Source organism: Triplophysa dalaica, chromosome 25, assembly GCF_015846415.1.
Source record: "Triplophysa dalaica isolate WHDGS20190420 chromosome 25, ASM1584641v1, whole genome shotgun sequence".
Lineage (NCBI taxonomy): Eukaryota > Metazoa > Chordata > Actinopteri > Cypriniformes > Nemacheilidae > Triplophysa > Triplophysa dalaica.
Genome location: NC_079566.1, coordinates 16,161,454 through 16,173,953, shown reverse-complemented (window position 1 = coordinate 16,173,953; position 12,500 = coordinate 16,161,454). Strand labels below are relative to the sequence as shown.

General features: G+C 41.6%; 1 protein-coding gene across 2 annotated transcripts in view; it reads left to right on the top strand.

The window, feature by feature from the left end:
• Window positions 1-8,953: 8,953 nt before the first annotated feature.
• The window catches only part of ctss1 (cathepsin S, ortholog 1), a 4,105-nt gene continuing 558 nt past the window's right edge, over window positions 8,954-12,500 (top strand). The window contains exons 1-8 of one of the 2 annotated variants that reach the window (XM_056741281.1): window positions 8,954-9,390; window positions 9,945-10,069; window positions 10,173-10,295; window positions 10,503-10,658; window positions 10,792-11,016; window positions 11,254-11,419; window positions 11,507-11,612; window positions 12,013-12,500. The exon at window positions 12,013-12,500 is cut by the window's right edge and continues 558 nt beyond it. In XM_056741281.1, the coding sequence (XP_056597259.1) occupies window positions 9,947-10,069; window positions 10,173-10,295; window positions 10,503-10,658; window positions 10,792-11,016; window positions 11,254-11,419; window positions 11,507-11,612; window positions 12,013-12,109 (996 nt within the window). In that variant the 5' untranslated portion in view covers window positions 8,954-9,390; window positions 9,945-9,946 and the 3' untranslated portion in view covers window positions 12,110-12,500. Of the gene's footprint in view, window positions 9,391-9,441; window positions 9,585-9,944; window positions 10,070-10,172; window positions 10,296-10,502; window positions 10,659-10,791; window positions 11,017-11,253; window positions 11,420-11,506; window positions 11,613-12,012 lie in introns of those variants that run through there. The other variant, XM_056741279.1, reaches the window with a different exon arrangement.

Here is a 12,500-nt window from a genome sequence, read left to right as displayed (position 1 = left end):
AGGAGAATTAATATTGTTAACTCTTTGATGACTGATGCTGAATATCTTGAAGAAGTAAAGGGAAACATGATGAAGTTCAATGAAATGTTTGTTGAATTCAAGTCTCTTCAAGAATCATATGTACAAGTGTTAAGTGAAGAGGATACAGTTGAAGATTTGAAAACCTGGTATGAACCAAGAATGAAGCAAGTTGAAATTTTCGTGTCTACCGTTGAGAAGTGGATGTCTACTATTCAAGAACCTGATCCTCAAACCGATACTCAAGCTTCTTCTTCTCTTAAAATGAATGACCAACTAAATGATGAAGATAACACTTCAGTTGTTTTGTCTGTGCGTAGCAGTAGATCTGGTAGATCTAGCAGATCAAAATTAAGCAGATCAAGTGTGTCAACATCAGCCTCAGCGCGTATCTGTGCAGAGGCAGAGAGGGCAGCTTTACTCGCCAAAGCCAATGCACTGCCACAAAAACATGCTATAGAGAAGAAAGAGGAGGAACTTAAAAAGATGAAGGAGGTGTGGAAAATTCAAGCTGAAATTGCAGCCAGCACAGCAAAAATCGAGTATCTCAAGAATGCAGATTCCTTAATAACCAATGGAAATGCTGTTGAAGAAGATCCCATGAATGTGTATTGTAAGGAGATGTTGGATAAAACTCTATCCAGTGCAACAAATGCACAAGATGTGCGCCCAAAAGAGACTTTTCATGGATTCTCTACAGCACCAACTCAAACTGCAAGACATTCTTATCCTCAGAACAGCAATGCAATTCAACAGACCACCACCATGAACACTGACTCCAAATCCTCTGCACAAATCTTTCATACAGTTCAAGCAAGACCTCTACAAAGTAGAGATTCATCTTCATCTAATGTCATTCAAGGGCCTGATCTTGCTAGAATTCTTCGAAAACAAAACAACTTGACAGACATGCTTGTGAAACAACAACTTCTTTCCACCTTACCAAGAGGAGAAATTCCAATCTTTGTTGGAGATATTCTGCAATACAGGTCATTCCTTCATTCTTTTGAGCACATCATTGAAACTAAAACCGATGATAATGCAGACAGGCTGCACTTTCTCCTTCAGTACACAAGGGGACTACCACAGGAGCTGGTAAGAAGTTGCCAACACATGTCACCGAACCAAGGTTATCAAAAGGCAAAGCAGCTATTGAAAGAACACTTTGGTAATGCATATAGGATTTCATGTGCTTATATCGAGAAAGCACTCTCCTGGCCTTCAATAAAACCAGAAGATCCAAAGGCTTTACAGGCTTTTGCGTTGTTTCTTAGAAGCTGCTGCAATAGTATGGAAGACTTGGAGTTCATGGAAGAACTGGACACAGTCTCCAATATGAGGAGTATTGCTTTCAAGCTCCCATACAAGCTCAGAGAGAGATGGCGTACAATGGCATTTGAGTTGCAAGAACAGGGGTTGAACAAGGTAAAGATGGTAGATCTCGTCAGCTTCATTGAAAAACAAGCTAACATTGTCTCAGACCCAATATTTGGTGAAATCCAAGACTCAAGCCCAAGCAAAGGAAAGCCCAAAGTATTGAAACCCAAATCCAAAGGCAGTTTTGCTACCAATGTGCATGTGAACTCGCCACAAACCACATCTAAGGATTTACAGCCAATGTCATGTCTCTATTGTAACAATGGACATGATTTGATGTCATGCTTACAGTTCGAAAAGCAGCCACACAGGGAAAAGATCAACTTTGTTAGACAGAATGGAATCTGTTTTGGGTGTTTAACCAAAGGAGGACATTTGAGTAAAGACTGCACACAGCATCTTAACTGCTCCATATGCAGCAAACCGCATCCAAGTGTGTTACACATTAAAGCATTGGAATCATCAAAACAACTTAAGAAAACACCTGTGAGTAGCACACAGGTCTCCCTTCAAGATGGTAAGCATGCTGGAGTCAGAAACATGCAGACTTACACAGAATGTTTGTTGTCGATTGTACCAGTACAGATTAAAAGTTCAAAAGGAAGTAAGATTTTGGAAACATATGCCTTCCTTGATCCTGGTAGCTCTGCAAGCTTCTGCACAGAGGATCTTATGAGGAAACTGAACATTACTGGAAGAAAGACCAATATTCTTCTTCGAACAATGAGCCAAGATAAGTCTGTGCCCTCTTACATTGTTAGCGGGCTGGAAGTTTCTTCACTGGAAGAAAGTAACTTCATCCACCTGCCAGAAGTCTACACCCAAAAGATAATGCCTGTTGACACCTGTAATATCCCCACAACGGAAGAACTATCTAAATGGTCATACCTTAGTCGGGTGCAGTTTCCTAGGATTCCAGCCAAGGTGGAGTTGTTGATTGGAAGCAATGCTCCCAAAGCCATTGAACCTTGGGAAATCCTTAATAGCCAAGAGGATGGGCCATATGCAGTTAAGACCCTACTAGGATGGGTTATTAATGGTCCTTTACAAGGCAAAAACACTGCAAACAGGAACAGTTGTGATGGTGTTGTTGTTAACAGAATTTCTGTCTTGAACTTGGAAGAAATGTTGATGCAACAATACAATCATGATTTTAATGAGAGGTCAAGTGAAGAGAAGGCTGAAATGTCTATAGAAGACAAAAGATTCATCAAGATCGCAGAACAGTCGATAAAGTTAAAAAATGGACATTACACTCTTGATCTACCTTTTAGGAGGGACGACACAGCATTGCCTAACAATTACCAAGTGGCAGAACAGCGACTTCAAAGTTTGAAAAGAAAGTTCAAGAGGAACGAAAAATTCAAAACCGACTACACTGAATTTCTAACAGAAGTAATAAATAAGGGCTATGCTGAAGTGGTGCCACATCAAGAGCTAAAAAGGTCAGATGGTAAATTGTGGTACATCCCACATCATGGTGTATACCATCCCCAAAAACAGACCATAAGGGTGGTTTTTGACTGTGCTGCTACTTTTCAAGGTAAATCCCTCAACTCAGAACTTCTTCAGGGTCCTGATTTGACGAGCACACTTTTTGATGTTTTGACCAGATTTCGCCAAGAATCTATTGCAGTTATGACTGATATCAAAGCAATGTTCCATCAGGTCAGAGTGTCAAGAAATTATGTTGACTTCTTGCGATTCCTCTGGTGGCCAAGTGGTGATGTAAGCATGCCAGCTGTGGAACATCGAATGATGGTACATCTATTTGGGGCAGTCTCATCCCCCAGCTGTGCAAAATTTGCTCTAAGACAAACAGCCAAAGAAAACAAAAACGGTTTTCGAAATGAGGTGATAAACACTGTTGAGAACAACTTCTATGTAGACGATTGCTTGAAGTCCCTTCCAACAGAGCATGAAGCAGTAAAATTGGTGAACGATCTAACATCTCTCTGTCAAACAGGAGGATTCCATCTCACAAAATGGGTGAGTAACAGTCGCACTGTTCTTGCACATATTCCAAAGGAAGACAGAGCTCAGAATGTGAGGGAATTGGATCTCGATAGGGAAAAGCTTCCCACTGAAAGAGCTCTTGGATTGTTGTGGTGCGTGGAGAAGGATATGTTCAAATTCAATATCACTGTCAAGTGCAAATCCCACACCCGAAGAAACTTACTATCAGCTGTAAGCTCCATCTATGATCCACTTGGATTTTTGAGTCCCTTTACTCTACCTGCAAAATTGCTTATCCAAGACCTCTGTAGGAATAAATGTGGCTGGGATGAGGAAATGCCACAGGGTGCAGTGGACAAGTGGACAAAATGGATAAAGGATCTTGACGAGATTGAAGATTTCAGAGTGGCACGTTGTGTAAAACCAACTGGTTTTGGAATGCTGAAGCAAGCAGAGCTGCATCATTTCTCTGATGCTAGTGAACAAGGATACGGCATAGTGAGTTACTTGAGACTGACTGATGATATGCACAATGTACATGTGTCTTTTATGTTGGGGAAAGCCAGAGTGGCTCCACTTAAGCAAGTCACAATTCCGCGTCTAGAACTTACAGCTGCAGTGCTAGCAGTCAGAGTGGACATTATGGTAAGGAAAGCTTTGGAGATAGATCTCGAAAGCTCAACCTTTTGGACTGATAGTCAGTCAGTGCTGAAATACATTGCAAATGAGAATGCAAGATTCCGCACATTTGTAGCTAATAGGATCTCTGTTATTAGAGAAAACACAGATGTAACTCAGTGGAAATTCATCAGAACAAAGCAGAACCCTGCTGACCTAGCATCAAGAGGGGTGAGTGCCGGCACATTGGTGAAGTGCAAAGAGTGGATCCATGGACCAGACTTTCTATGGAAGAAAGAAGAGGAATGGCCTAAAGAGTCCCTGGGACCCATGTCTCTCTCACTCGAGGATCTTGAAGTTAAAAGGAACACCACTGTTTATAGTACTATCATTAAATAAAAGGAAAATCCTACCAGCCAATTGCTTAACTATTTCTCAAGTTGGACAAAGCTAAAGTTGGCAGTAGCATGGTTCTTGAAGTTCAAGAATATCCTTCGCCTGCTCACTACAAAAAGAAAAGAAATACAGGCAACCTGCGTGAATAAGGACACTCAGAGCCCAAACAAGGCTAAACAATGTAATGAAATTAAAGCATTTAAGACATCACTTTGTGGACAATCCGTATGCCTGGATGATCTCTTGAAAGCAGAAAAGGCCATCGTTGAGTTTTGCCAGAAACAAAGGTATTCAGAGAAAATGTCAAGAATTAAAAAGACATCACTTGTTGGAAAGCGATTGAATAGATTCAGCAGCCTGTACAAGCTAGATCCTGTGATGGATGATGGAGTTTTGAGGGTTGGAGGAAGGTTGGACAAGTCTGCAATGCCTGAGGAAACCAAGCGACCAATAATACTTCCAAAAGATCTTCACATCTCCACACTTATCCTCCAACACATACACGAGCAGCTCGGACATGCAGGCAGAAACCATGTTCTCTCATACCTGAGAAAAAAATATTGGATTATAAATGCCAATTCTGCAGCCCGCAAAGTTCTGTCTAAATGTGTTGTGTGCAAGCGTGTAAGAGGAAAGATTGGAGAGCAAAAGATGGCAGATTTACCAAAGGAAAGATTACAAGCTGATCTTCCACCTTTCAGCAATGTTGGTGTTGACTACTTTGGACCTTTCGTGACAAAAAGAGGAAGAGGTCAGGTTAAAAGATATGGGGTTATTTTCACTTGCATGACAAGCAGGGCAGTTCACCTAGAAATGGCTCACTCACTGAATACAGATTCCTGCATTGACGCTTTAAGAAGATTCGTAGCCAGAAGGGGCCAAGTACTGCATATTCGATCAGATAACGGGACTAACCTCGTGGGTGCAAAAAGAGAGTTACAGAATTCACTTTCAGAATGGAACCAAAGCAGAATCCAGAAAGTAATGCTCCAGAAAGGAATTCAGTGGACTTTTAATCCTCCAACAGCCTCACATCATGGGGGAGTATGGGAGAGGCTCATTCGAATGGTGAGGCAGATCTTATGCTCTATTTTACAACAACAACAACACACCCTCGATGATGGACTACAAACACTCTTTTGTGAAATCGAAGCAATTTTGAATAGTCGTCCCATTACCACATTGTCTGATGACCATCATGATCTGGAACCTTTGACACCAAATCACATTCTTCTGCTAAAGTCTAGCCCTAGATTGCCACCTGGATTGTTTCAAAGCTCAGACGTATACAACAGACGTCGGTGGAGGCAAGTACAATATTTAGCAGACCTGTTTTGGAAGAGGTGGTCCCAACTTACCATTACTACAGGAACGACAGAGATGGTTTACTGCAAAAAGAGGACTGCAGAAAGGAGATATTGTGCTGCTCGTGGATAGTTCAGCACCTCGTGGATCGTGGCCTATTGGGAAAATAACAGAAGTTTTTCCTGATTCCAAAGGACTCATAAGAACTGTTCAACTTAAGACTAAGACTGGTTTCTTGGAAAGACCTGTTACCAAACTTTGCCTGCTATTGGAAGATGCAGAAATTTAGATCTGAACCATAGGAGTGCCTACTAAATAATATTTAAAGATGAGTATTCATTTTTTTTCTATAATAAGCTCATTTTGGCTCCATTTACATTTAATGTATTGTAATTGATGCTTAAACGCTCAATTAGGGGCCGGGTGTAGGAGCCATTCTTACACCTTATTTAATTTTTATAAATATGTTAATTTAAATATCTATTAATTATATTGTAAATTGTTTATTTCTCTGAGTGTGTGCCCTCTATAGGTGAGAGGGGAAAAGTTGTATAAAGGATAGGCCACCCCTGACAGGAAGGGGGCGCTGGTGCAAGAGCACACAGTCTTTTGACCGTGCACATGGAGCTAGGGTGGCATGGTGCAACAAACCTGCAAGCGGCCTAAAAAGTTGTTTGTTTCATTTTGTTAGAATGCATCTTTATTTTTGATTTAATAAACTTCAGTTATTTGTTTGCAACCTCAACACGCCTCTCTGGATCTATTTATGGTACGCGTCAAAATAATATCATCAGCATCTCCCACAGTGGACAAGAAACAAAAGACAAGAATAGGAAACTTGTTTTTACCACTACAGATACATTCCTAATTCTGCTCTGCAGGCGTTGTTTGGAGTTTTTCTCTGTACCCGTAGAATGTTTTTACACATTTCTGTTTGCAGAATCTCTATTGGGTGTTTGTCCCATCTGGTGAACTCTTGGTTGGCGAGAGGACCCCAAACCTCACTTCCATACAGCGCGATTGGTTCTATAATTGATTGTATTATTTTCAACCAGATTACGGTTGGGATGTCAATTTTGATATTCTTTTTGATGGCGTAAAAGGCTCTTCGTGCCTTGTCTCTCAGGTCATTCACAGCCTTGTTTAAGTTTCCGGTGTTACTAATGTTTATACCAAGATATGTGTAGTTCTTGGTGTGTTCTAGGGGCACGTTGTTTAGTTTGAAACGGTGATGTTGATTTTGGCTACTGGGCTTTTTTTGGAATATCATGACTCGAGTCTTCTTAAGGTTAACCGATAGGGCCCATGTTTGGCAGAAAGTGTGCAGGGTGTCCAGATGTTGCTGTAGACCCTCTTTTGTGGGTGACAGCAGCACCAGATCGTCTGCAAACAGGAGGCATTTCACTTCGGTGTCTTGTAAGGTCGGACCGGGTGCTGGTGACTGTTCTAGAGCTCCAGCTAGTTCATTCATGTAAATGTTAAATAGTGTAGGACTTAGACTACAGCCCTGTCTCACTCCACGACTCTGGGAGAGAAAGTCTGTGTGCTTGTTGCCAATTTTAACTTCAAATGTGTTATTGGTGTACATTGATTTGATGATGTCGTAGGTTTTTCCTCCGATGCCGCATTGAATCAACTGAAGAAAAAGTCCCTCATGCCAGATTGAGTCAAAAGCTTTTTTGAAGTCAACAAAGCATGAGTAGAGCTTTCTTTTATTTTGATTTGTTTCTTTGTCAATTAAGGTACGAAGAGTGTATATATGATCGGATGTGCGGTATTTGGGTTGGAAACCAATTTGGCATTTTCTCAGGATGTTTTGGTTGTTTAGATATTGGATAAGTCTGCTGTTAAGAATGTTACAGAGGAGTTTACCTAGATTACTGTTTACACATATTCCGCGGTAATTATTAGGGTCGAATTTGTCTCCACTTTTATGGATTGGAGTTATGAGACCTTGGTTCCAGATTGTGGGAAATATACCTGTACTAAAGATGATATTAAACAGTTTGAGGATGGCGAGTGTAAGTTTTTGGTCTGCGTGTTTAATCATCTCGTTTAGGATACCGTCGATACCACTTGCTTTTTGGGATTTAAGTTTTGGTATATTTTGTTCTAGCTCAGCGAGTGTAATTGGATAGTCTAAAGGGTTTTGGTAATCTTTAATTGTTGACTCCAGAGTGCATAGTTTGTTGTGTAGGTTAGTTTGTTCATGGTTCTTGTTTATTTTACTAAAGAGGTTTGAGAAGTGCTTTATCCATACGTCTCCGTTCTGAATGGGAAGATCTTCATGGTGGGGTTTGTTAAGTGTGTTCCAATGTTCCCATAAGCGATTTGTTTCTAGAGATTGTTCAATTGCTTTTAACTGGTTTTGTGTATCTTGTTTCTTTTTCTTCCTTAGTGTGTCCTTATATTGTTTAACTTTTTCATGGTAGAGTTGGCGTGTGTTTACATTGTCAGCATCTCTGTGTTTCTGATTTGATAGAATTCTTACTTCTTTTCTAAGGTTTTTACACTCCTTATCAAACCATTTCTCATTTACAGGCTTAGGGTTTGGTTTTGTGTTAGTGGGTTTTAGGTCAGATAGGGTTGCAGATATTGTAAAAATTTGGTTAATCCTGTCTACTGCTAAATTTACACCTTCACTATCGTGTGGAAATGGGGTATCGAGGAATTTATTCAGTAGGATTTGAATTTTTGGTTCACGAGTTATACTTTTGTATGTATCTTCGCAATTTTGTTTCCACCTGAAAGTTTGTTTTAGGGTATGGAGGTGAGTTTGTTTTGATGCCTCTGTGTTAGGTTTGGATCTATTGAGGTAGAGAGTGATTTTACTGTGATCTGACAATGGGGATGGTGGGCTAACTGTGAACGCTCTGAGGGAGTTAGGATTCAGATCCGTGATGAAATAGTCTACCGTACTGTTACCCAGCTTAGAACTATAGGTGTACCTACCGTACACTCTCTCTCTGTCTATATCTCTCTCTCTCTCTCTCTCTCTCTCTCTGTCTCTATCTCTCTCTCTCTGTCTCTCTCTCTCTGTCTCTCTCTCTCTGTCTATCTATCTCTCTCTCTCTCTCTCTGTCTATATCTCTCTGTCTCTCTCTCTGTCTATCTCTCTCTCTCTCTCTCTCTCTCTCTCTCTCTGTCTATATCTCTCTGTCTCTCTGTCTCTCTCTCTCTCTCTCTCTCTCTCTCTCTCTCTCTCTCTCTCTCTGTCTGTCAGGTTACTGAGTCAGATCCTGTCCATCTGTGTTGTGTGAGCCTCATGGTGTGTCGAGTGTGTTTCAGCTCTAGTCAGTTGAATTCTCTTCCTCTTCTGTTGCTCGACTGAAGATCATCTCATCATCTCAGTGAAATGTTCAGATTACAGTCTGACTGTCTGTGACTGTTTTCATCCTTTACTGTCACAGGCAAAATACTCCAAAACTGAGCAACTGTTTAGTGTGTAAAGGTCTCTGCTCTCATCAGGTTATAAACATCACTGCAGACGTGAGAAGCAGCTTGAAGAGTTGTTCACACATCTGTGTGTTTAACATGACATTGTGCAGTGTAAGTAACAAACGCATCAACACTGCTGTGTAAGTCTCACACACAAACACATCACAACAGAGGGCGGAGACAGTGTGTCTTCCTCTTTCTCACGGACACCTTATAAAGAGAAGCTGAACAGTCTCTCTCTCTCTCTCTCGTCTTCATCATCATCATCATCATCATTCACTAGTAAGATCTTCTTTAACTCTGTTTTCACGTGTTATGATGTTTGTATCGATATGTTGTGCAGGAGAAATCTTTCTGTGTGTGTGATCTGTTTCCTGTGTTTAATCATGTGTGTGTGTGCAGATTACACGCTTGCAAACTTCACTTTCACTCGAAGACACAACACACACATATGTTAAGTGTATTAAAGTACCCTGGTAATACCCTCACTGTACCGTAAATCCTCTCTGTGTGTGTGTGTGTGTGTGTGTGTGTAGGGATGCTGGTGTTAAAGGTTGTGTTGGTTCTTCTGTGTGTGTGTGTGTGTAGGGATGCTGGTGTTAAAGGTTGTGTTGGTTCTTCTGTGTGTGTGTGTGTGTGTGTGTGTGTGTGTGTGTGTGTGTGTGTGTGTGTGTGTGTGTGTGTGTGTGTGTGTGTGTGTGTGTGTGTGTGTGTGTGTGTGTAGGGATGCTGGTGTTAAAGGTTGTGTTGGTTCTTCTGTGTTTGTGTGTGTGTGTGTAGGGATGCTGGTGTTAAAGGTTGTGTTGGTTCTTCTGTGTTTGTGTGTGTGTGTGTAGGGATGCTGGTGTTAAAGGTTGTGTTGGTTCTTCTGTGTGTGTCTCTGGTCTGTTCTGAGATCAGACATTTGAATGATCAATGGATTACCTGGAAATCACAACACAAGAAGACCTATTGGAACACAGTGAGTACACACACACACACACACACACACACCTTCAACTTAAGTGGTCTCAAATCAGTCAGTAACATTCGTGAGTGTTGTGTTGTTTTGTGTTGTGTTGTAGGAGGAGGAGTTGTACAGGAAATCTGTCTGGGAGAAGAATCTTCAAGATGTTCTGAAACATAATGAAGAAGCACTCATTGGTCTCCACACGTACACACTGGGTCTCAATCACCTCAGTGACATGGTAAACACACATGCGCAAGCACACACACACACACACACAAACACATGCGCACGCACACACACACATACACAAACACACACACATGCGCAAGCACACACACACACACACACACACACACACACACACATGCGCAAGCACACACACACACACAGAGATGAACACACTTATAAGGACACTGCATGTGTGTGTGTGTGTGTGTGTTTGTAGACGGTGGATGAAGTCAATCCTTTGCTTAATGGTTTATTGGAGGAAGATTTCTCTGATGTCAACGTAACGTTCAGCCCCCCGACACACCCCCACCTGCCCCTCCCACACAGAGTCAACTGGACAGAGAAAGGAGTGGTCAGCCCCGTCCAAAACCAGGTGAGTGCACTGCTTTGTCCTACATCATGAGGACGCACAGTGTGTTCATCTGTTTGTACATGTCCCCTACATTATGAGGACATGCCGATGTCCTTGTTATTCAAAACATAAAATAAACAAACACATTTTTTAGGGCCCGTGTGGCTCGTGTTGGGCGTTCAGTGCTGCTGGTGCTCTGGAGGCTCAGATGAAGATGAGAACTGGAGTTCTGGTGGCGTTGAGTCCTCAGAATCTGTTGGACTGTAGTGTACATTTAGGGAACCGCGGCTGCATGGGCGGATACTTGAGTCGAGCCTTTCTCTACATCATCCAGAACAACGGCATCGACTCCAACATCTTCTACCCATATGAACACAAGGTACACACACACACACACACACCCCAGACAGCACGGGTTCATCTGTAAGACGTCTTCTCAAGATCTGTTGTATAAAACATCTGATAAACATCTTAGAAGGAGCAGTTCATACATTCTTCAGAACTTCAGAGAGGTGTTTCAGATGAGCAAACAATCAAACAATGTGTTCGCAGACGTCTCCCATCATGTTATCATGTTTGTGTAACATTTGTTGTTATGATGTGTGAATGTTTACAGCAGGGTTTGTGTAGATATTCTGTGACGGGGAGAGGAGGATTCTGTTCAGCGTTCCGGATTCTTCCACGTCATAATGAGACGGCGCTTCAGATCACTGTTGCTAATGTTGGACCGGTTTCTGTCGGTATAAACGCCAAACTCATCTCCTTCCACCGATACAGAGGAGGTGAGACACACACACACACGCATGCATACACACACACACACACACAAACACATCATCATAATGTGTGTTATTCACCTGTGTGTTCAGGTATCTATAATGATCCGAAGTGCCGTTTTGGGCTAATCAATCATGCGGTTCTTGTGGTGGGTTACGGCTCAGAACACGGACAAGATTACTGGCTGGTGAAAAACAGGTGTGGAACACACACACACACACTTCACTTAAGTCTGAAACATGTGTGATATTTGATTGTTACATGTTGATCATATGATTGTCTTCAGCAGTTTGTTTAGGTTCAGATTGAGCTCTTCTGACCTCTAGTGGTGAATGTGTTTATTGATCTCTCTCTCTCTGTCTCTCTCTCTCTCTCTCTCTCACTCTCTCTCTGTCTGTCTCTCTCTCTCTCTCTCTCTCTCTCTGTCTGTCTCTCTGTCTCCCTCCCTCTCTCTCTCTCTCTCTCTCTCTCTCTCTCTCTCACTCACTCTCTCTCTGTCTGTCTCTCTCTCTCTCTCTCTCTCTCTCTCTCTGTCTGTCTCTCTGTCTCCCTCTCTGTCTCTGTCTCTCTCTCTCTCTCTCTCTCACTCTCTCTTCAGTTGGGGGACGGCCTGGGGTGAAAATGGATTTATCCGTATAGCACGAAATAAAAACATGTGTGGAATATCCAGCTTTTCCATTTATCCCACAATATGAAGTTGTCTCTCATGAAATCATGTATTTCTCTCTTGTGTTTACGTCTGTGGTTTGACTCTCAGTTTGTCAGTGTGTTTTTGTGGTGTATTAAATTAAATGTGTGTTCTGAGCATCATACAGATGATCTCACACTCATGTCAATATGATTTCATCAGATATCATCACAGATATTGATCTTATGTGAGAACTGATGAACTCTCCATGTGACCATAAGAATGTAAATTGAATATATGTGAGGGGGGTAATAACCACCTGACGCGAAGGGAATAAAAATCCTTAGCTGTGGATTATACCTCTTATACCATGGTCATTTGCCAAGTTAAAGGGATAACTCAGCCAAAAACTCAGATTTGGCAACATGTTGATATTTTCATAAATTTGAACGTCATTT